The 23246-nt window shown below is 39.2% G+C and overlaps 2 protein-coding genes across 2 annotated transcripts; both read left to right on the forward strand.

Annotated features, from left to right (window-relative positions):
• Positions 1–115: 115 nt before the first annotated feature.
• Positions 116–22478, forward strand: LOC140940264 (proteasomal ATPase-associated factor 1-like). Its single transcript, XM_073389175.1, has 12 exons — positions 116–361; positions 1415–1455; positions 2166–2278; positions 2967–3056; positions 14147–14245; positions 15315–15465; positions 16674–16718; positions 16862–17011; positions 17637–17728; positions 19861–19976; positions 21019–21104; positions 22064–22478. Exons 1-12 carry the CDS (start codon positions 285–287, stop codon positions 22258–22260), a joined length of 1257 nt encoding a protein of 418 aa, XP_073245276.1. The 5' UTR covers positions 116–284; the 3' UTR covers positions 22261–22478.
• On the forward strand, positions 8004–13138 carry LOC140922909 (uncharacterized). Its single transcript, XM_073372959.1, has 3 exons — positions 8004–8251; positions 10831–11112; positions 11777–13138. The coding sequence occupies exons 2-3, from the start codon at positions 10961–10963 to the stop codon at positions 12684–12686; spliced, it is 1062 nt and encodes a 353-aa protein (XP_073229060.1). The 5' UTR covers positions 8004–8251; positions 10831–10960; the 3' UTR covers positions 12687–13138.
• Positions 22479–23246: the final 768 nt, after the last annotated feature.

The raw sequence follows: 23246 nt of genomic DNA on the forward strand, positions 1-23246 counted from the left end.
TGCTCCTACTATACTGTTCCTCTCGTTCCTACTGTTCCTCTGTTCCTGTGCTCCTACTGTTCCTCTGTTCCTCGTTCCTTCATTCCTCCCTTGCTCAACGACTGCGCCACTTTGCCCCAATCCTTCACGGATTAATAATTCAAGATGGCCGACACATTGGCCTATTACCTTTTTGGTGATTAATACCTGGCTTTTGCCACTGGTGCGTAGAGTAGATCTTACTAGTTCACCATTCTCTGCTTTTGAAGCAATTGTTAAGCGTGGGAGTTTTAACTCAAAGAAAGATGGACCTTGACAGAGAAACAAACATCGTAGAAATACCTCGCCTGAACATACAGTGGGATTGGAAAGAGGCTCTGAGGTGTGTTGGATATATACCAGTCAATTCCAAGACCGTCCATCTCCCCTCCAGGCATAGCCCGGGCATTTGACTGGAGTTTTGCTCCGTGCAGTGGGGAATTTGACCCAAATTGAGGCCTGCCCGGTCGAGCATTTGACTTTCGTGTCAAAACGCTTGTCAGCTTCGCAGGCAAAAGCTTTCGTAATTCTTTCCGCATTCAGCATGTGCACCGCGTTCTTGGGTCATTGCTCCTATATTCAACGTTTTGGTAGAGCATTTGAGAGCCTTTGAAAAAGCCCGTTTAATGTGGACTTTCTAGAATGAACAATTTTATTGAAATTAACAAATCTCCGTAGTCTCTATGTGTTTGTAATGGTAACAGGACTGTGTGGAGTCCAATTCGGTCTGTAATCCTACGAGTGATTAACAAAATCGGACGACCGCTTAGCGGGAGTCTGATTTTTTTAATCACGAGTATGATTATTACTGACCAAATTGGACGACGTGAAGTTCTGTTACCAATTAATCATAACATTAACAAAATTTGTGATATATAAGGCTCTTTTTAAAATCAAAACACAAGAAATTCCAAGATTTGTTTTTGCTAGCAATGTAAAAAACAGCCATTTAAGCGCGCGCATGATGACGCGTACTGTCCAATTACTTAGGCATGACATGTACTGTCCTATTAAGGCTGAAATCAGGCAGTTGATAACCAGTTGTTATAGTTATGATTATATAATCACATTTAAATATGAACGGTTTGATGCATGGGAAAATTTTTGAATAGTCGCTGGTGGGTAAGGGATTTGTCACTTTTTGAATCGTTAGCGGGTTGGGCACTTCACCATCTAAACTGCCAACATACAGGGAAATTTGAACAAAATTGTTTCAAAAAAGTCAAATGCCTAGTGGGGGGTGGGTGAGCATGGGCGGTTTTGGAATTGACTGTTACATTAGGTTAAATTTGCCCTGGACGTGCAAAACACGTTGTAAGGAAAGATGAATAAATATGCCCCAACTAGGTTTATTGATAAACTAGGTTTAATTTTGTAAATTTGCTGTTGTCGATAGAAATCCTGGAGGAAAGGCTTGGATCTCATGTTCGTGGGCTAGTAAGTATATCTGATTTTTTTCAAATTTGTTTTTAAAACTTGTAAGCTAATGTTAAGTCTGCAATCTTAACAAAGCACGTATAATCCCTGGATTCAGTGCAACAGAGGTCTTAAAATCAAATGTTCCTTGTCCTCGCTTGGGACTGCTTAGTGAAACACAGTCATGTAACTTGTTGAGTTTGGGGTACCTCTACTAGCTTGAACTAAAATCATGTTGATTATGATCTGTCCATCACAGTCCTGAATTGGAAAGGATAAAATGTACTAGAGCTGGTATTGCAATCAGTTTCAGATCTTTTGGAAAGCTGTTTTTAACTGATCTGACTTTCCTTAAGAAGGGGAAAAGCTTTCAACTGGACTAGTTGGTGAAGAAACTAATGATTTACCATTAGCTTAACTTTTGGTACTTCAGCAAGATGAGAACCAAAAACCTATTGTGAGTTTTCCTTGCTTACTCCCACTATTTACAGTACTTTTCGTTATAAATACCATTAATCCTGTTCATAAGTACCGGTATACTTGTCCGTTTTTCTTGTCGCTAGAATTAAGTGATTAGCCCTCATGGCTTTAAAAAAAAATTATCTTACATGGTTGGCAGTCAAAAAACGCGCGAAGATAGACTACTGAAAGCCAATTTCCACTAACAACAAAACAGGATACTAGGCTCTTAATGATTTTAGTTTGTGATTAGAGGAAAAATTGTCTCGTAGATCAGCCCACAGTTTATGGTGAACTTGTATCTCATGAAAATGTGGATGGTGGTAACAGCGGCCCCTTAAGTATCCAAGCTTCAGATGGATTTATAGTTGAAACTGTTAACAAGGTTGGTAACTGTTAGATTAATTTTATCTTGTTATTTATTGTGGTTATCCAAGGTTAATTCTCCCATTTCAATCGGAAATCCTACCTCTCCTCACACACTCATACAGTTTTCAGGAGGGGTATCGGAAGGGTGCAAAGCCCAATTTAGTAGCAATCTTTTCATATTTTGGGTAATCTTTCATGTAGCTGGAAGTAACATTTGTTACATTTTTCATTATATCACAGTGGGAATTCTCAAACTGGGACAAGTTTTTTTGCACATGGACCAATACAATTCAAGAATTCAACTATGCAACAGTTGAAAAATTTAAAAACGTTTGAACTTACATGTACCTGATCTTTTGGGAAACAGCCCTCAAATTTATGAATTTTGTTGATCTGTTTGCAAAAGAAAGAAAAATCCAGAATTTTTTCGTCAAAAAAGTGTTGTGATTGGACAATCTTCTTCCGAGTGTCTCAGTTTGAGTCTCCGCACTATAAGTCTATATTATATACTATCATGCTTCTAATGGTTTCCATATTGGAACCCTTCTATGAAGCACTTCACTTGATTAGAAGGATACTCAATAAAGATTATTATACTGTACTGCCATGTAATAACCCAATTAAAGTTAATGATAGTTAAAGTTAATAGTGGTTGCAATATTTTACAGGAAAATTATGTATTCTATCTTGTTCTCTATTTTTAGAACAGTCTAACACTTTCATATTCAGAAAGCAGATGTACCACAAAGTTTATTTCACCAACTGCAGTTCTTGCAAATGTCCACAAGAAAAGCGTAAGTTTTTGCCATAAATAATTAATGTAAAATGAGACCACCACAAATCTCCATCATGTTGAAATTCTCAGTAACCTGCAAGAGTTCTGGTTACTTTACTGAGAAAAAAAAGACACTGTGGCAACAACAAAAATCCCTTTTTTTGGCTATACCTTCCTCTATTCTCCTAAAAAAAATTTAACATCGCTCGAACTAGGTTTCAACTGCTTGAAACTTGTGAAATACATTAAAAACCTGGGAGAAAGAACCTGCATTTTCCAAAGTTAGCGTAAATGGGTTCTTAGTATACATAAATGGTAATTAGCCCAAATCTTGGTAATTAAGGTTCTTAGATAGGTTCTTATTTTCTGGAGGAAAAAATAGACATTGTAGCTCAGAACATTAGTGGTATTCAGCTTACTCCTTATTTAAAATCTGCATACCAATACACTGTACCTGGAGTGATGAGGCACCTAATGTATATGTCTCCAAAGAGGAGCCTGAATGTTGACTGATCTTATTTGCCCAAGTGAACAAAAAAAAATTTTTTTATAGATTTAATAGAAAACAAGAACCTGTTTCATATTTCAGGCTGAATAGGTTTTTTAGCCAAAAGTTAAATATCCCTCTTTTCAGAACAACCTCCAGACAGAGAACCTTTTTATTACAGAACTTTTATATTGCTTTGGAACAATTAAGAACCTTTTCTTACATTTTTTTAACATCTCTTAAGGAACCAGCTTTTAGATAAGTTTTTGAATGCTTCTTAGTTAAGTTTAAATAGTATTAGAATTAGTAATTAGCATTGTAATTAGTACTAAGTTGAGTGTTGTAATTAGTTACATGTAATGCTTGTAGATAATGATTGTTCCTGAAAAGCCCCTTTGGGGAGGAAACAATAAAGTATGTGTGTATGTATGTATAGATGGGGCCTAACTGGCAAATTTTGGTCTAGCAGGTTGTTACTCCCAGCTTTTTAAGGTATTCCTGAAGTGTTACATGAATGAAGGAAGTAGTCAAGGAAGTTGCATCCATACATGTACATGTACATTGGCATGCTTGAGCTTTTCTCAGCATGTTTATTATTCCGATGAAAGGTTTTTATATCTACTATAGCAGGCAGGGATGTTGGATAAATAATGACCGATTTCCCAAACTGATTGCCAAAGGCAAAAGCTTCCAGGGGAGTTTAGGAGCATACTCCCCCGGGAGATTTTACGGTTAACTCCCTAAAGTCCTCTTTCCTGGGTTTTTCGAGTCATTCAGACAGGATATTGGCTAGATTTCAACTTGGAAAGTTTTTTTACTACTGAAAGTATATTTACTGTGGAAACTGGTGTGGATCTGCGGCCATATAGTGTAGAAAACATACAAAACATATGAATGAAATGATAATGTACAGTCATGTCTAGTCAGGCATACCTCCAAGATGACATTAACGTATTCACAATTGAACTGCCAGTAAAGCTCACGCATTTCCTCTTCCTTTCCACTTGTGACACCATCATATGTAATGCTCATAGACAACTTTGACACTTTATGTGCAGGGGAAGAGATCTGAAATGGTGGTATTTGTAGAGACAGATATACACCGAAACTCGGTTTTTGTAGCGAAAGCTAAATCGACGTTCAATCCTGAGTGCTTCTGTGGAAGCTTGCCAGGATGCTTCTTGCTTCTTTTTGGGGTTTTGATGGAGTTTGACAACACCATTTTGGGTTTACACTGTACTTTAAGCTTGTCTTTACAACGCTTTTGGGTATGATAAATCCATGTGGTAGCTGGCTTGCTGCACCGATCCGATTCACAGGTTCCTCGGATTGTTTTTTTACGACTTTGTGTCCGCTAAAGAAGCGTCTTCTCTTAGAGCAGTGGTAGGGAAATTACCTCTTCAACTAGCAGTGGCCCATACTGGAACTCGTCAACTTGAAAATATCGGGAATTTTAGCCACAACAAACTCAGAAGACTACTGCGAAACCTCAAATGCTAAGAGGAGTGTATAAAGCAAACATATCAGACATTTCACGGTGAGAATCTCCAGGCGTTTTCCCTTCTACACGGATCTAGAGTTACAATGCAGCTTCATCAAACGAAGAATGATACTCGCAGTTGTGAACGTAAATTTATGCAATTGCGCAAGAAGCTGTTTGTCACAGTGCAACTTCAGTTTAATATGTTACATTCTTTAAGCGGCATAGGACAACGGAAGAGTATATACAGTCATCTGATGAACTAGCGCTGGCACTTTTGCGATCGAAGAGCAGTTTCGTTAAATGGGACAAAAATTGAAAGCAGATTGAAACGCCAATCTAAAGGGAGCTAAGAAAGGGAACTTACAGAGCGCTAAAAAATGGTAAGAGTTTGTGTAGAGGTTATAATCATTTTGTGAAGATTTGTTTTGATAATTAAGGACGAATAGGTAGCAAGTCAGGTACGTAGATGGTATTCAAATAATATCACAATCAAGACAATCTTTCAATCGTAATCCAAAACAATCTTGGATTCTGGATTTACTCTATGGACTCTGGATTCTAGGTACTGGATTAGGGATTCCGGATTCTGGCGTCCTTGTCAATGGAACTTGGATTCTGGATTCCAATCGTTCGGGGTATTCCGGATTCCCTGAGCTCAATTCAACAAGCAAATCCACAATGCTGATTTTCCTACATAGGGCAACACACTTCATGCTTTTTAACATTCTTCTTGTAGCACTTAATACTTGTTTGCCGTAGAATTCTGATTACTCTGTTTCTTTTCATACAAGACCACAATTATGAACTGAAGCACACACTACCAACTCCGCGGTATGGCCAGTTGTGCATGCATAAGGTACTGGCCATACCGCGGAGTTGGTAGTGTGTGCCTCAGTTCACATTGTGGTCTTGTCTTTCAATACAGCCTTAGGTAGACTTAGGTAAAACGACCTTGGATAGAGTACAGTTTGGCTTTCCTCTTCTGCTTTTTGTGCGTCGACTAACATAAATGTGTTAGTAGAGCGTTTTATGATTTTAGTAGGAGGTCAGGTCTTGTTTTCAGTTTTGCTAAACAATGAGGTTTCAAATGTATGCTAATGTCCGAAACGCTTTTGTCTACAGAAATATCAATGTTTTCGTAAATTTTCTTCTACTTCATTCTGGATGCCTTACATCATAGTAATCGGTGAAATTTTCCCTTCTGAAAAACGCTATTCCAAAACGTAACCAACACTCTGGTAAGTAGGTTCGGGCCTCCTTAAAGAGATCTAACTAAATGTGTAAAAATCAAAACTCTTCTTTTTAGCCCCGGCTGATACCCTGGTACACAAGTTGTCACTTTTTATCTTTAGTCAGCTGCCTGTAGCTGCCGATCTTCATTTAGCTAAGAAAACAAACCATACGAAAATCAAGACAATGTTACACAGGAGTGATTATTTTATCACATTTTTCTTCACATGGCTGTTTCAGCTGCTTGCAGTTAACAATTTCTATTACGTACAAAAAAACAAAGTCAAGGTGATTAAGTTGCAGAAAATAATGAAAGGATCAGAATTCTTTACAATTCTTTACAATTTCTATTACGCACAAAAAAACAAAGTCAAGTTGATCAAGTTTCAGAAAATAATGAAAGGATCCGAATTCTTTATAGCTGCTATTACTGTGCCATACTGCTCATAAGAGATGTTTAAACTTTGGGTGTTCATCCGTACGTTTCAATTTTACTCGTTTTCTCAGTAAAAGTAATCTCAAGTAATTATCTTCATCTTGCATCTCCCTTTATTTTGCTAAAACGTGAACACATCCACTCAATAATAGATGACATGATTAATAGTATGTCAATTTCTCCTAAGTGTCCCAAAGAGCGCACTTATTTCACCCAACAATTGTTGGCTTCCCACTGGAAGCGAAGTTAGTTTCAAGTAAGCACTTGATTCAAGTGCACTTGGAAATCTTAAGTCGCTCTGTAGAAAACATCTTCACACTTGTTGACAAAGTATATTACTTGAAGTAAAAGCTGTCAATCTCTCCGTTCATTAGAATCTTGGAACCGCTGCACGTGCACATCGTGCACATGGCTTCCATTTCTTATTGGTCAAGTGTGCTCTCAAGTGTGGTGTAGCCGATACTTGGCGGCAAACTTCGGCTTCTTTGACAACGATCGTTTCCATGCTCACCAAGTTAAGCTGAAGTAGGTACATCAAATTTTACCCCTTCACACTCAAAGGAGGTTCTAAGTACACTTGCATTATACTTGAAGCCCTAGTGTGAAGCCAACAAATTTCCCACGCATCAGAGCTGTACAGAGTAGCTGTAAGAACTTGTATCTCCGAGAAAGAAAGAATGATAATGATAAAAAAAAAAGGAAGACAGGACAAACAAGAAAAGAAAACGTAAGAGGAAAATTAAACCTTTGAAAAAAGAGAAAGGAATCTACTTCTCATAACATATATAACAGCGATATGTTTATGAAAACGAGATCCGATTTAAACTCATTAAACAATGTCATAATCCCAGGTCCTCAGTGAGTCCGTTCCACATAGTTGCTGATGCATATCCAAAGGAGTGTAAACAATGAGTCGTACGTATCTAACAACAAGTTTGTTTGATCCCCATAGGCTATAAGAAGTATTATTCGAAACAGACTGCTTATGATATATTTCGTCATCGTGTCAACATGGATTGCATAATTACATAATGTACATAATATATAATTACATAATTACATAATTACATAATTACATAATTTTATACAGTTTGTCCAGCTGTGAAAGGTTTGAACCCAGGAGTCATTTCAAAAGTAGGTTGAGTATGATCGTCCGGGTGAATGTAGTCCTGAATTGGACTGTTGTTGTTGACAATGACTGAGGTTTCGATAACCTGTGCGGTGGTCATTTTCAAAGCAAAGTGAGTTGTATCACGTCAGTTGATAGTATTTGACTCTGGTTATTGACCTGATTGGTCAATTAAGTCGTGATGTTATTTGCTATGAAGACTCGTAATGTCATTGGTGCGTTTCGATCCGTCTTAACATATAATGGATTCCGATTGGCTAAGTGGGTGTCACTATCCTTCAATTGAGTGTAAATTATTTGTGAGATAAAAACATTCATCAAAGCAATAGTCACTCTAGTATCACGATCTTTTTCATTTCTCGTAAGGATCACACTATTTTGACCAAGTTTCGGGTGAGGTATTCCATTGCGTAGCATCAAGGTACTTTAAAAGCCTCGCTTAATTTAAGGTAATTTGTTCGCGGCTCTTTAACTACTAGATAAGTTTCAGAATGTGTTAAATGATAACGTTTTCCTTTTTGCAGTCTTTAGTGTTTATAAAGTAAATAGTCAAGTGCACACAAAAAGATTTCAGTCGTTAAAAGGAATCAAGGACACCCAACGACCGAACGTTTCCAAATACTTCAAGAGAAAGAAATGGTTTTCTCTTAGTTAATTTGGAGCTACCCTGAAAAACTACTTATCTGTTCGGATGTCTAAGGGGAACTTTGGTCGTCACAAAAGTCTCAGGTGGCTTTTTCGTGTCATCCGAAACCGTTATCTGCCCTGATGTGTCCGGTCGAAAGTTCGGGGACGTTGAATAGCCGTACTTTCATTAGAAAATTCTACGGGAGTTTTTGTCTTTATGTTTATATCAAAATTTTCAGGAGACCGTTTTTTAACAATAATCGCAATATCATGGTCATGAAAATCGTGTTAAAAACACAACCTCCGAAATTCGTGGGTAAGTTAGTAGAACAACTCCGAATATCTTCGAATTAGCATAATGGCGGTTGGTGATGCTTTTGTGGTCTCTGCATTTCTGCTAAACTTTCTCCTTGTTAACAGTGTATTATGTCCGAACTTTTATTGCCTTTATTCGTGTCTGAAAGGACAACGTTTTCTAGCCATGGTTGGTAAGCAATTTGGATGCGTTGAAGAATTTGATTTGTCTTACTTGTCGCTTGTGGATAATGTGAAGATTGAGGCGCAAATTGACATATTGTCACTCCCAGGGGTAACACTTTTACCTCTTCTCTTTTCACCGAGAACAATAGATCCTTTTTGCACGATGTCACGGCGACCATATTTGTGTACAAAACAATGAATCGGCGGCCATGTTTGTGTACAAAAATAATCCTGTGGGAATTGAACTCTTTTCACACGTTAAAACTTTCTTTTTTTCCAAGCAATTTGCAAAGCTGCTGACCACGTGACTGAAAACGATCTATACCTGCTGTATAGGCGCTGAAAATAGCGACGAATACATACGTGGTGAAGCAGAAATTTACCAGAAATAGAGTTTCGTGCTATGCCAATTCGTTGTCTACCAGAAGAATCCTGCTTCTAGGCGGAGATGTGGAAACAAATCCTGGTTGGGAAGATTCATCTCGTGAGAAACCCGACTACTTGCAAGGTTTTGCTAGAACGGTCAGACATGCATCCAACAATTTAAATGTTGCCTACTTAAATAACCGTAGCCTCAGCAACAAGCAGGATGAAGTGAGAATGTTGCTTCGTCTCTGCCGTGTTGATATTCTTGCAACAAAAGGTGGATAGCGCTATCCAGCCTCTTTCCAGCGGATAAGTATTACGAAGACCAATTGCCTTATCCTCGGATAGTGATTTATCCCGCCAGTGGATACCGCTATCCACCTTTTGAACAACTGGAGCCAGAAATTTATAGGCAGTATTTGCTTCTTCGAACAGCTGTTTTACAGGAAAAAAGTCGTTGAGTGCCCCTATGGAATGATAACGCACGCAATGGCTTGACTCGAAGAGAGTCCAGTAGACTCAGCTCCAGTGTGTGTTACTTGTAAGAAATTCTAAAATATCGGAAACTCTTTATCGGTAATTGCGACAAAATTGAAGTCGTGACGTTCTCTTTGCCATTCCAAACAAGTTTAACTTCGTTAGATGTTCGATGACGGCAAAGAAATCTCCCAAACGTAAGCTGCACGTTGAGGCTTACAGTGTGCTCAATGAATCTGATACTTATATATTTTTTTGATTTTCTCGTCTCCGTGACTAGAAACGACGGTTTCGTTGAAAAACGGACGATTCAATAGAAATGTGCGACGAAAACGACGTCCGCAGGTACTTATAGAGAGGCTTAAATATGGAGTAGCCGTAGTGAAGAACACCTCAGTCGATCCAAATGCAATCAGGCGAACTTAACTACGTCAAAAGTTCATGAATTGAGTTCGGCCTTAAATCTCGTTCAAATCATTTTTTGCTGATTAAATTTTTCTTGGGAATTCTGCTTGTTACCAGGATAGGTTTTGGTACCATTATTTGCGTTCATCGATCTTTGTGCAAAAGTCATAATCATAAAAGGCCTCAGGCAGTCCCAATGAGTTGGTTGAACAATCGCTAATCCATTTTAAAGGGCAGCTTTTATTTCGTTTGTCGTTTTCCTAAAATGTTGATTAAGTATTTCAATTTACAGTCGTCCCAAGAGAAAACAATGCTCTTGCAATGTTTTAGGGAGCAAAAAAAAAAAAAAAATTATATGGGCATTGCGAAAGTGGCGAATAGAGTTTTCAATAAAAGTCACCTGCATCATTTCTAGCATGCTTCTTCGATCATGAATGTAGGCAGTAGATCAGCCTAAATTGTTTGTACCTGATTGGAGTATGAAGATCTAAATTCTTGTTGAATTCGAAATGCCCAAGCTTACCAGGCGTTATTTGGTTTACCAAGCTTAATATGTCAGTGTTCTGCGAAGGGAGTCTATTATAAGTCGCACCTGCTAACTATAAAGCTCTGTACACGAAAAGTTCGTTCTCCATGGTTTTTACATGGTTTGTGTGCTGTCTTCACTTCACAGCTGATTGGACCAGGTTCGAAGTGGTTTAAGTATAGTCTGGCTCAACCAGAGTTTACCAGGCTTATAACCAGACTTTTGGTGCAAAAGAAAACAGGAGACGCTCTATCGGTCATACACTGATCTAAGAAAAATGATGAAGAAGCCTGCCAGGTTGTTTGTAACACTGGTTTTCTCCTTGACTTCAACGTCATTGGCTAAAACACCCATCATAAAGAGGCCCTTAAACATTGCACACCGAGGGAGCTCGGGAACATTTCCAGAGCACACCATAGAAGCATACAGGTAAGAAGAGGTCAAAATCAGCTATGCATTCAATTGGAAAATAGTTGGGTACGAAAGAAACTTTGTTGTTATGCGTAAGCTCTTTAAATGGCAAATGGTAGTCTCGTTGCATGATCAGAAATTTGGTGCTAAAAATTGTACAACAAATTGTAAACTTAGTTTTTTCTGACGTTGAATGCCAGTCAGCTCTTGTTGTTTATTAATAGAGCCAACAAAATTTTAAGCTGTTGTAAACCAATTGCTGGTTTGCAGATGACGTCACAGCGGCCATGTCTGTGTTCAAGGACAAAAGCATTTTTCTCCTTTTGAGAACTAAAAACCCATTTTCATGTAAATTCTTCGACAAGAATTTTACTGTATTCCCCATTTCGGGGGGCAAATATCACGCAAACAAAGTGTATTATGGGAAATGTGGAAATGGCAAGATGACCACCAACATGGCTGCCTTGTCACGTGGTTGCAAACCAACAATACGATACGGAGGAAGCGGCAAAAATGTAAAAACCCTATAGCGCATTCGTACAACTTTATGAACATGTTCCTCAATATATGTCCAGAGCTTTTAGTATTAGTCTGCTAGCTGTTGTAGCTCTTCTTGTGTGCATCCTTGATGCAGGTTAATGTTATAATTTTTATTTCTATCTTCTATTTCTCATTTTTCTAGGCAGGCTATCAAGGATGGAGCAGATTTTATTGAATGTGATGTTTGCGTCATGAAGGATCTTAAACTTGTTTGTCGACATGAAAGCTGGTTGAACGACACAACCAATATCTGGGAAAACCCAACACTTCGACTAAAACAAAACACGTACCACATACAGAGTCCCGTAAACGGCTTGGCAAAGACAATCACCGACGTTTTCACGGTTGACCTGACTCTTGAAGAACTCAGAACCATTCGTGCGAGGCAAAGGTATTCGTTTAGAGATCCCAATTTTGATGACAAGTTTCAGATACCTACTCTTGAAGAATTCATCCAAGTTGCCAAATCAGCCAGAAGACCCATAGGGATTTACCCTGAAGCAAAAGATCCGCAGTGGGTTAACTCTTTGGACATTTTGCAGCAAGCCAAAACCACTTTTGAAGACCTTCTTGTCGATGTACTGCACAGAAATGGATACCTTACACGAAAAAGCCCTTGTTATATCCAGTCGTTCAGTGAGGACAGCATCAGAGCAATGTCAACAAAAACCAAGCTACCTTTAATATTGCTGATGGCAACCCCTCTTCCGGTCCCTGAAGATAAACTGGAGGCTCTGTCTGAAATCTGTTATGGCATTGGAGTACACAAGTACATGATTCAGCCAGTAATTAATAACATCCTTCAGGATCCCACCGACCTCGTCGCCAATGCACACAAATACAACCTAAAGGTTCACGGATACACATTTAGAAACGAAGACGAGTACTTAGCATGGAATTTCACTCAGGATCCTTACAATGAATATGAAACCTATTTCAACACTCAAATTGATGGTTACTTCACGGACTTCCCAAGTACCCTAAAAAGATTTCTGGATGTGAAAATCATGCTTGGCATGCAGGGAAAGTCGAAGAAAAAAGGAAAACTGTAAACATTGTCCACCTCTCTTGTAAAGTCGCTTTTGAAAGTTCTTTTTCTTCTGGATAAAATGACGCATTAGAACTACTACGCTGATTGTTAACATAACGTGACATAACATAGCTATATTTCAAATCCAATCTTGGGGTATTGTTACAGATGCAAGTGTCCGAAATTAGAAAGAATAAACTAGATAACGCGAAAGTCAATACATAATAGAATTAAAACAAATGGTATTTGGAAATTTTTATGTTAACACCCAGAACTGGAATAATGAACATGAAAAATGAACTCACACTCCGCACATAACTTTTTGATATTTTGAATAACAAAGATAACTATATTGACACGCCCACTCCAATCAAAAAATTAAAATCAGCCCAAAATTATGATTCATAAATTCTGCTTTGTTTAATTAATCCGTTATTGCTAATACGTGCCATTAAGTTCTTTGTTTATTTCTCTCTTGTTTGGTTTTTGCTTTTGCTTTTAGATTGTAAAACTAAATATTTGCGAACTTTAATCTACTGATTACTATTCACTTAGATTCATCAAGTTTTCAGTTTTACGTTGTGTTAGTCCCTGTCCACACGAATCTGTTTTCATTTGAAAACGCAACTTTTTCTTTACGGATACGGCTTCCGTCCACATATCCAATGAAAACGATCAATGAAAATGGAACTTTTCGAAAACGCTCTTCAGAGTCAAACTTTTTGAAAAAGCTGTTTTTGCGTGTAGGTGTGAACAGAGGAAAACGGAACTTTTCGAAAACGCTGAGGACACACTGTCAGTTCCAATCCACTTCGCGCAATATTAGAAACTTATTTAAGATGGCGGGTGGGCGCTTCCCTTTCTTGTCTTGTGTACTTGGGCTTACTTCTAACCTTAATACTTGTTTTCAGGCAAATTTAGAGTTTTGAGATGTTGAATTACAAACATCAGTAACATCCAACTAGTGGTCTATTATCAATGCTGCGTTCTGATTGGTTGAGCAACTACTAGGCTATATGTTATAGCCCACTAGTAACGAAAAGCGTCGGCTTTGAAAACCAAAACAATGGAGGCTGAATCGCGTTTTGCTAGCTTAAGTTGTTTTGTCTCGATATTTTTGACCAACAGCCTTCGGCCTCATGGGCTATTGACTCAGAGCCCATTCGGGCTTGGGGAATAATTGTTCAATAGTTCGACACTGCAATTAGGTTGAAATGGTGAGACACTTTTGCCCCAAAACACCCTTTTTCTTTCTTTAATTTGCGTCACAGGAAGAAATCCGTTTAAAGTAGCAAATGCAAGTGTTGAACACAATCACTTGATACGATCTTGGATTATGGGAACTTTGTCAACGGACCGGGGAGACGGGCATAAATCATGCGAAGAATTTGGCCTAATCGGCCCTTATTTTTTGGTTTGCTTCCTGTCACCAGAAGTTGACTTGGTATACAGATGCATGTAACTTGAATTTCATATTTTCAGGTTCGATGTATTGATGTATCACCAGGAGGGGGTGTAGGTGTTTCCTCCGGAGATGACGGTACTCTACTTGTCTGGGATTCCAGCAATGGTGTTTTAAGGGTATGGTAATTGATGTGTTTTTAAGAGAAACAATTTGTGAACTGTGCGGTCAAACCGCGTTAATATGGATACTGAGTGGGCCACAGAAAGTGTCCGTATAAAGCGGGTTGAATTGTGTAGTTCCAGAAAATATCCATACCGCCCCCCCCCCCCCCCCCCACACACACACACACACACACACACACACACACACACACACACACACACACACACGGAAGGCAACGGAAATTCAGAGGGGAGGAGGGGGTTCCAAAAGGACGCAATTTCCGATGGAGTGTTGGGGGGAGTGGCTTCTCCAGGTTTTTTTCCGTGTCTCCAAGTAAGACTGGTGAGTTATCCAAAACTAACAGCCGCACTGCTGAGCAAGCTCTCAGTCATTTTACTGTTGACGATCTTTTAAAGCAAGAATTATTGTTTTCATCGACCATATTTTATTAACGGTCGGCTAAATTTTTTTCGTTCGGCTTATGCGATAGATGGTTGTCATTCGCACATAAATAAACTTCTGGATATATAGCTGTAACGGTATTACACAATATAATATGATATATATGATATAATATATATGAGAAAATGTAAGGCCTTTCTTTCCCTGGGGACAAGGAAAACTGTCAGGTGTCCTTAAGCAGGTATCCGTAGAGCGGAGTTCGACTGTTATTTGTTTACCTTCAAAACGTGGTATAAATGAATTAGAATTTAGAAGTGTACGTTTTTCTGGAGAGGGAAAACCGGAGTGCCAAGAGAAAAACCTCGTTGAGGAACGAAGAGAACCAACAACAAACTCAACCCACTTATGGAGTCGAAGACGGGATTTGAACCCGGCCAACATTTGTGGGGGGGCGAATTTTCTCACCTCCTCGATCCTCGCCAACCTAAAATGATTTTCTTTTACTCATTACTAGAGGCATCCCACTATATTATTCGGCTGGAGGCAAACTAACTTAAGTTTACCGTTGATTACGTGTTAAGTAGTTTTTTTCTTGTGCTCTGTAAGTGCATGCCATTTTTGCTGCTTCTACACTATTGAAAGCTCTCTCTTCTTATATATCCCCTTTGATCTTGTTTGTAGCGGAGTCTCGAAGGCCACATTTCCGATGTAAACTGCTGTAGATTTTTTCCTTCAGGAAAGGTTGTTCTCAGTGGTGGTGCCGATCTACGGTTAAAGATCTGGTCAACTGAAGATGGGAGCTGCCCTGTCACATTAAAAGGCCATTCAGGAGGTTAGTATCACCTACCCCGCCCCCAAGTCAACATTAACACTACTTCTCGCTTAGGGCAAAATTGTGACTTAAGGGAGGGGTAGGTGATTAGTTACCCAGTAACCTCAATTTATCCAGTATTTCTTTACTTGCACTATTCCAATCTCCAGCTATATACTCTGCGAGGCAGTGTCACACTACTAAGAACACGTTATTACTACTTGTCACTCAATTATGCTTTGATACAAACCCCGCAAACGTTGTCATGGTGATGAGAATTAGAATCCAGTTCTACATTTAGCAGTGATTCTCGACTCTTTGCACTTTAAAAAGAAAATTTACTTGATTTCAGTGTCAATGTATTTGGCACAAAAGTACTAAATTGAAGACACTAATTTACGTCTCCTACTGGAGACGGATCCGCCATTTCACCTGATCATCAGAGCCACGCGAAGGTATTGCAGTTTGCAGGGCAAAGGGAGTGCCTTCATTTCTCCGTTATTTTAATTGACCGTGAGTACCATCTGGCCCCACGAATCGAACCCATGACCTCCCGCTCTGCAGTCAAGCGCTCTACCTACTGAGCTAATAATATCCTGCCGCGGTTACTCTCCAATGAATTTTTCGAGCTTTGCACAGGGTGACATGTTTGTATATCATCAGTCAGTTAATTAAAAAAAAATACTTGACAAGCCAAGTTCGCCCTAGCATTTATTTATTAAAATCAAGTACGCATGGAAGACACTGATTGCTAGCAAAGTTCGACCTGGGATGTTTCTGTAAAGGACTATATATGTAGGACATGCTTTACCATGTGTGTGTTTGTCAGTGGTGGAGACCAAAGCAAGACAATTTTGAGATAGGTGCTACTGTTTTGAACTGAGGTCTATAACCAATATTGCTATTTACGTAAACAGCATTGTGAAGAAACTTGTTAAGAACAAACCTTTGTGATATCGTATATGTCTCTTGGACTTTGAAAAAAATGGAAAAGAACTTCAGTATTCTGGGTTTCACACAGAGTCTTGCAAAGTGTCTGTTTTTTAAATGGGCGGTCAGTTTTTTTTTTCTTGCCATTCGTGGGTGCTAGTGAGTGATATTTTTGAGGGTGTCATTTCATTTATCTTGTTTTGAGGCAGTACTTTGCATTAAGAATCTCCTGATGAAGAAGCTTAATGAGTTTGACACATCTCGTTGTTGAATGATATAGTTTGTCTCTTTTTTTGCAGGAGTTGTAGATACAGCTATAGTGGACAGAGGAAGAAACATTTTATGTAAGAGCGATCGGAGATCAAATTCATCTGATCATGTTATGTACCGATTTCAACAAATTTAATACTCCCGCTTTTAATAGTTATCATGTTTTTTTGAGGTAAAGATCAATTAATCATGATATCTTTTTCCAAAATGAATGCAGCTTGCTCCAGGGATGGTTGTGTGCGTCTTTGGGATTGTGGAGAATCTAAATGTCTGGCAGTTGTGTCCAAAAGTGACTGTCCTGTTAATTCATGTGCATTGACTACGTTTCCAGGAAGGGAAAACAGTTCAGAAGTTAATGAACCACATAGTAAGTAGAGTTTTGATGTTGACTACTGTTACCTAGTGCCAAGCTACAGCATAGTTACCACAAATACCTGTCTAACCCTTCCAGGGATGTACCCAGCCTTTTTGCAATTGAGGTTGGGGAGAGGGGGGTTTCAATTCATTTGACTGAAGTTACACAAGGAAGTTCCACCGTGTCGAAATTTAGGGGGTAGTAGCTCCTATACGTGTAAAAGAGTAATAACCTGACTGAGTTGAATCCATTTTCTGGATTAACACTTATGATGCTTCGAATAACTGAGCCTAGCTATGAGGAAATTTTTGAGAAAAATAATACCATCAGAGAATGCACTTAGCAGTGAGATAGGATCTACTTTCAGGAAGCCCGTATGAACAAGAGTGTGCATGGTCTGACTGGAGTTAATCTCAGTAAACCGTTGGTAACGTTTGCTTGCAGAAAAGACCATCGTTATTTCTTTTATAAACTACTTCCCTTGGTTATTTCATGTTTCCGTTTTTGTTTCAGTCTCTCGTGACCAGCCTTGACCTCTGTTACTTGTCCTCTATATACGTTTATGAACCTTAGCATTAGGAAACTTACTGCAAAGTATACATACATGTAGTAATAAAAGTGAACTCTCGGTTGCCAGGTGAGCGAGAGGTCGGAACAGAAGGAAAACTGCTTTTACTTGCAAAAGAAGATGGCTTTATGGATGCTGTTGATGTATATAACAGAAGCAAGGTACTGTACCTTTTTAACACAGTTAACTGTCTTTGAAGAGGCCGTGTCAATAGCTATCTAGGTCATTCTGGGATTAATATTGCCAGTAACGCGTATGCATGTTATGGTAAGGGCGCTTTGCAAAAGTCAGGGTCTATTTGTTCGAGGGCCGATTAGTGCTAACCCAAGGTAAAGTTTTAACCTGGGTTTCTTTTTCTTTGTTCAACAACATTTTCCTGGATAATTTTCTTTATTCTTTATAGAGCATCCAATCATCAAATTGTAGGCAAAAAGAATAAAACCAAATTTGCCTTTTAAGTTTTCATGTCTGAATTCAAATTTCGCACTAACCCCGGGTTATCTTAACCCTGCTTTGAACAACCCAGCCCTGGACTGGTCGGCCGGACCATATTTGCCCAACCAGTCAAATTGACAATGAAAAATGCTTTTTTCCAAGAGTTTTTGTTGAAACACTATTTCTTTCTTGCGTGCTATGTAGGACTTGACTGATCTGGCTGGACATAGTTATGATTAAAAGTGAAATTCTCATTATGACTTGAATAGTCTGGCCGGTTAGTTCTGACAAATGGAAAGCGCCCTCTGGAACGTAACCTGAACTTAACGTTAGCGAGGAAGTTTCTTGTAAATGACAAACAGCTTTGTATCAAACAAATATCTCTCCCAAAGCATCATATCAAACGTTTCAAGCAACAAAAATGAACTTTAAAAACAGGTCAGACTAACAATTCTGACAATTGGCAATTACCTTAATCTTCTTCATGTTTTGCAATCCCTACCTTCATTTGCCGGTATTTGCTGTCTTCTTTATACCATCTTTTAATATTTTGAGCGGTTATTATTGTTTCACTCAATTTGGTGGCTGTTCCTTGTGTTCTAAATAGAAATTTCATGACACCGGCCCTAAAACGACATGCAGAACCCGGTTGGTCCTTTTCGTTCTTACCGTAAGCCCCATCTCTAATGAGCACCCCTTTTTCAGGGGAAGAAAGTTATTAAGCCCCCCTCACCTCATTTAACCCTCCCCCCCCCCCCCCCCTTCACACACACACACACCTCCTCTAATTATTCTCTTCTAATAAATGATGGACTGTATTAATTCATCACGACTGTAAGAGTTCGGTGGACTGATCCGGGATGGTTTATTTAGCAACTGGTAGTTCGGATTTGTTTTTGATCCTCGGCTGCGTGACCTCCAACTCCTTGTAATTGAGCTTCTCCATTTTGTATTCTAGTTCTGTATGGAGAACTAATACCATAGTCTTTTCTAAATTAAATGAGCTCCCCATCCCCCCCCCCCCGTCTATATTATTTATAAGCACCTCTTCAAATGAGCTTGAAAAAATAAGCCCGCGGGGAATTAATAGAGGATTTGCGGGTACTTTCCTTTTTTCCTTGATTCTCGACAAGGCGGTCGCCCCTCAGTCTAATAGAGACACCTCTTCCGGTCGTAGCGGTGTCTGTCTTAGAAATAGTTGCTTTTAGTTAGAAAATATTCTCAGAAATATTCATAAATTGACAATTTTCATCTCAGGGTGCTTTGATTTGTGGCTGCTTTCCTGAGATGAGAATGATTCGTTTTTCCCCTTTCATGGGCCCTAAGCCTGATCAAACCACTGAAGTAGGTCAGTTACAATCCTGACCTGGTAAAATCAACATTTTTTTTTTCTTCCCTTTCCATTAACTGCAGTTATTTTGGAGAGGTTTTCTTTTGTGGCTACAGCCAGAGTACTCTCAGCGTCAAATAGTAACGAAGACTTCTGAAGGGCCCGTTTCTCGAAAGTCCTGGTAACTTTTCGGGCCCGAAATCAAATATTCAAATCGAAATATAAAGAATAAGAGCGCGGGTCCTGGCTAGCAAACTACTCCTTTTTGTTTTACTAACTGATAGTTTTATCATGTTAGATATAAAACCTACTGAAACTTCTATCTTGCATGTAAACAGCAACAGCTTTACGGGGCTTTCGAGAAACGGGCCGCAGCTGCAGGACCAAAAAAAAATGCTTGTCCGATTTTTTTTGTTAAATAACTAGTAAATAAGCTGTCAGAGTGTTTGTTGGATACTGTAAGTTCTATGGAAGTTTCATCTCCCATTTCATATGTCTGGGTTTGTTTTTTGGCTGCTTGTTTTTCAGGTATTTCAGTTTAAATGTCCATCAGCTTTGAATTGCTGTACATTCTTGTCTGAGAGTGAAGCTGCGGGCGGAACAGAAGATGGAACCCTGTGGCTTATAGACATCAGGTTTCCAAGGTTGGTATCCTTTAACACACGCCAACAGCGCACGCGTTTGTTCATTTTTTGGGCGTTCAAAAGAAATATTTTATTAAACAAAATTCATCATCACGTTGTTGAGAGACCTTATGTAGAAGGGGCTTATCATGCATGGAAATGAATAGCAAAGTTTATTATAATATGCTTTGGAAAAACCAGACGTTTCGAGGGTGTCCCTTCTCCCTCTGTGGTTTGAAGGCAACTGTAACCAGTGAGGATGAAGGAGCTGTGTTGCTTTAAAACCTCTGAGGAAACGATAAACTGATAAACTTCGCCATTCACTCGACCATTTGCATTGCACAGTTTTTCAAACGTTTTTGTAACACTTTATGCATTGGAATGTTCTTTTGAGTCAAGGAAATAAACCTGAATGAGATAGGACACTTAAATATTGGAAAGATTTGAAAATGACGTCAGGGCAGGTTCAAGCAAAAGCATTCCAAAGCTGAGGGGCACATATAGAAAATGTCCTGAACCCATACGATTTTACATTATAAGATTGTGTCTTCAGGAGCTGCGTGTTTCCTGATCTAAGGCTACGGCAAGGTCTGTAAAGGTTTAATTGATCCTGGAGATGGTTAGGTACCATACCATTCACCACTTTATATGTAAATAACAAGATCTTAAATTCAACCGGCAACCAATGAAGCTTCATTAGTATTGGCTATATCTGATCACGCTTCCTAGACAATGTCACTAGCCAGATGCACTGATGTCTGATAACGAGGGCTTTTTAGCGCAGTATTCCAATAAAAGCTACTAATATACTGCGTCTGAAGGTGCCGAACGCTATACTACAACAGCGAACATTCGGACCATACATGGAACTTTCTGTAGCAGCAGTTCAGAAAGTGGAGCGTGACCAAAAAGACGGAGCGAAACCCAAAAAAATCATAATGCCTCGTGCAGGCTAATTTTCCTGTCTCTCTAGAAATTGTTAAAAAGTATTTTTTTAGTAATAATTGTTTTCCGTGATTGATTTCGATGAGAGAAGTGAACAATTTATTCTTGTTTTGCTCAGTGTTCCTGTTGGTGTGTTTCGGCGATCAGCATCACCTGTGCTTTCTCTCTCAAGTCTTCGTGAAAACAAACTTCTTGCTTCTACCGGTGAGTCGCCAACTGAAACCCTTTGTAGACACAGTTATTTCATCTTAGTAGCAGCTAGTATCGTGCTCAAATACTTCCCTTTAGTATATTTTCACAGATGAACAGCAATAATAGGCCATAAACTGTTATTTTCAAAACGAGGCTAAGTGGAAAATTTTTCTGTAAAATGAGTTTTATCAAGAGCCACCCATTATGGCTTTTGGTTTTATTTGACCCGAATAATTTTAAGGTGTCGCCTTCAGAAACCATTCTCAGGTATTAAACATAGCTTGGACACGAGTGCTGTTTAATAGCCAACCTTGCGGGGTTCTATCTAGGAGTTATCTTCTGGGGAAGAAGTCCCAAGTGGCTGAAGGCCACGAGTTTCCTGGGGGGGGGGGGGGGGGGGCAGGGGGCATGCCCCCCCCTTCAATAATTTTTTTAAAATGAATATGCGCTGATATGCAATCTGGTGCCTTTTGAGACACAATTTTGAGAAATGTTACAGTGTGTGCAATGACCTCGTCGCGTGTGGATGATTTTTCCAATATAGTTACTTATACACTGTAATGATAACCACATTTTTTGGGGGGGAAGCTGGGCATCTAGGGGGGAAGCTTCTACCTCTCAAATACCCTAGATAGAACCCTGCCTTGCTGTAGTATTGACCGAAAGGGTAGGGTTCGCACACGTCTTTTCAGTTACACCCCTTAACGATACAACGAGCATCCCCGTCTTTTTCGTAAGGAAGTTCGTCCACCCCGTGTCTGTACGATCATATCACCGCTCTGGAAAAATGCACACGGAGATATCCTTAGGATCAATGCATTAATCTGGTTACTGTTTAATGAGTGTTTTAAAATCTTGTACTCATATTTTGTTTGTCTAGTTCTGTTATATATCTACAATTTATTCTGGACAGTATGATTTTGCTTGATTATGCTAATCCTTTAACCTGTTCCGCTTCTTTGATATTTTAGGGGATGGTTCGTGTTTCTGTTGGGATACAGAACGTCTGAGACAAGCAACAGACGTAGTGAGTGGCTGGGAGTTGATTGGACCCGACTGTGACCCTGTATACAGCATTTGCCGCTCTGCTAATACGGTTTATACTGCCTGTAGAGACGCAAAAATAAGAAAATATATACTGAAGCAGACCGAAATCACAACAAGTTAGACCACAACAGACTGACTCTGGAATCAAGTAGTTCAACACAAGCCTGCAAACTATGATAGAAATAAGAATTATTGTAACTTAAAAATTTTTCCTTCCTTTCCTTTCACTTCATTCTTCTTTTAACTGGGCCGCCTAGATTAACAATTGCTACTTTGCGGGCCAGTCTATTGTAATTACTATAAATGTATTAAATAAAGTTGAAGTTGAAGTTGCATTTCCCCCCCCCCCCCCCTTCTCTGAGGATATCAATAAGGCGGGCATGCATCCGGAGCATAACACTTTTACAACATTTGACGTGTGTTTTACCCCTCCAGATACACCTCCTCGATATAAAGAGATGTAAAAATGCACTTTAAGCGCCCCTCCCCCCTCCCTCCCCAAATTATTCTTCACTAATAAATGATAGACTTTATTAATCAATCAATCACGACTATAAAACTTCGTGCAGACTGATCCGGGATGGTTTACTTACCAACTGGAAGTTCAGATCTGATTCTGATCCTCGGCTGCATGACCTTGAACCCCGTCTCTATTAAGAACTCTTCCCCCCGGCCCCCCTCCCCCACGCCCCGCCTGAAATGGGCTTAATCATGTTAATGAGAGACCTTTAGCATCAGGTAAACCGCAAACCGCAAACCGCAGTTACGCGTTTGCAGTTTCGCGTTGCGGAGATTTCAAACTTTAGCAAGGCGTTCAGTTCCGTTCAGTTCAGTTCACTTTTATTTAGCCAAAATAAATACAATACAAGAATACATATATAAATTGTAAGGTTGCAAGGGAGCCCAGAAGAAACCAGAGGGCTTTATGAAGCCTGAGCTCCCCAGTCTAAAAGAAATAAGCAAAATAAAATGATATTCGCAGAGTGATACGTTAAAAATAGGAAGTTCCAAACAGAGACTGAGTTAAGTTATGAATTCAGTAACAAGATAGAAAAAAAAATTTAACTGTGGATTGGAACAGAATACTTTCCATTGTTAGTACGGCAG

The sequence above is a fragment of the Porites lutea genome, chromosome 1 (genome assembly GCF_958299795.1).
Source record: "Porites lutea chromosome 1, jaPorLute2.1, whole genome shotgun sequence".
NCBI lineage: Eukaryota > Metazoa > Cnidaria > Anthozoa > Scleractinia > Poritidae > Porites > Porites lutea.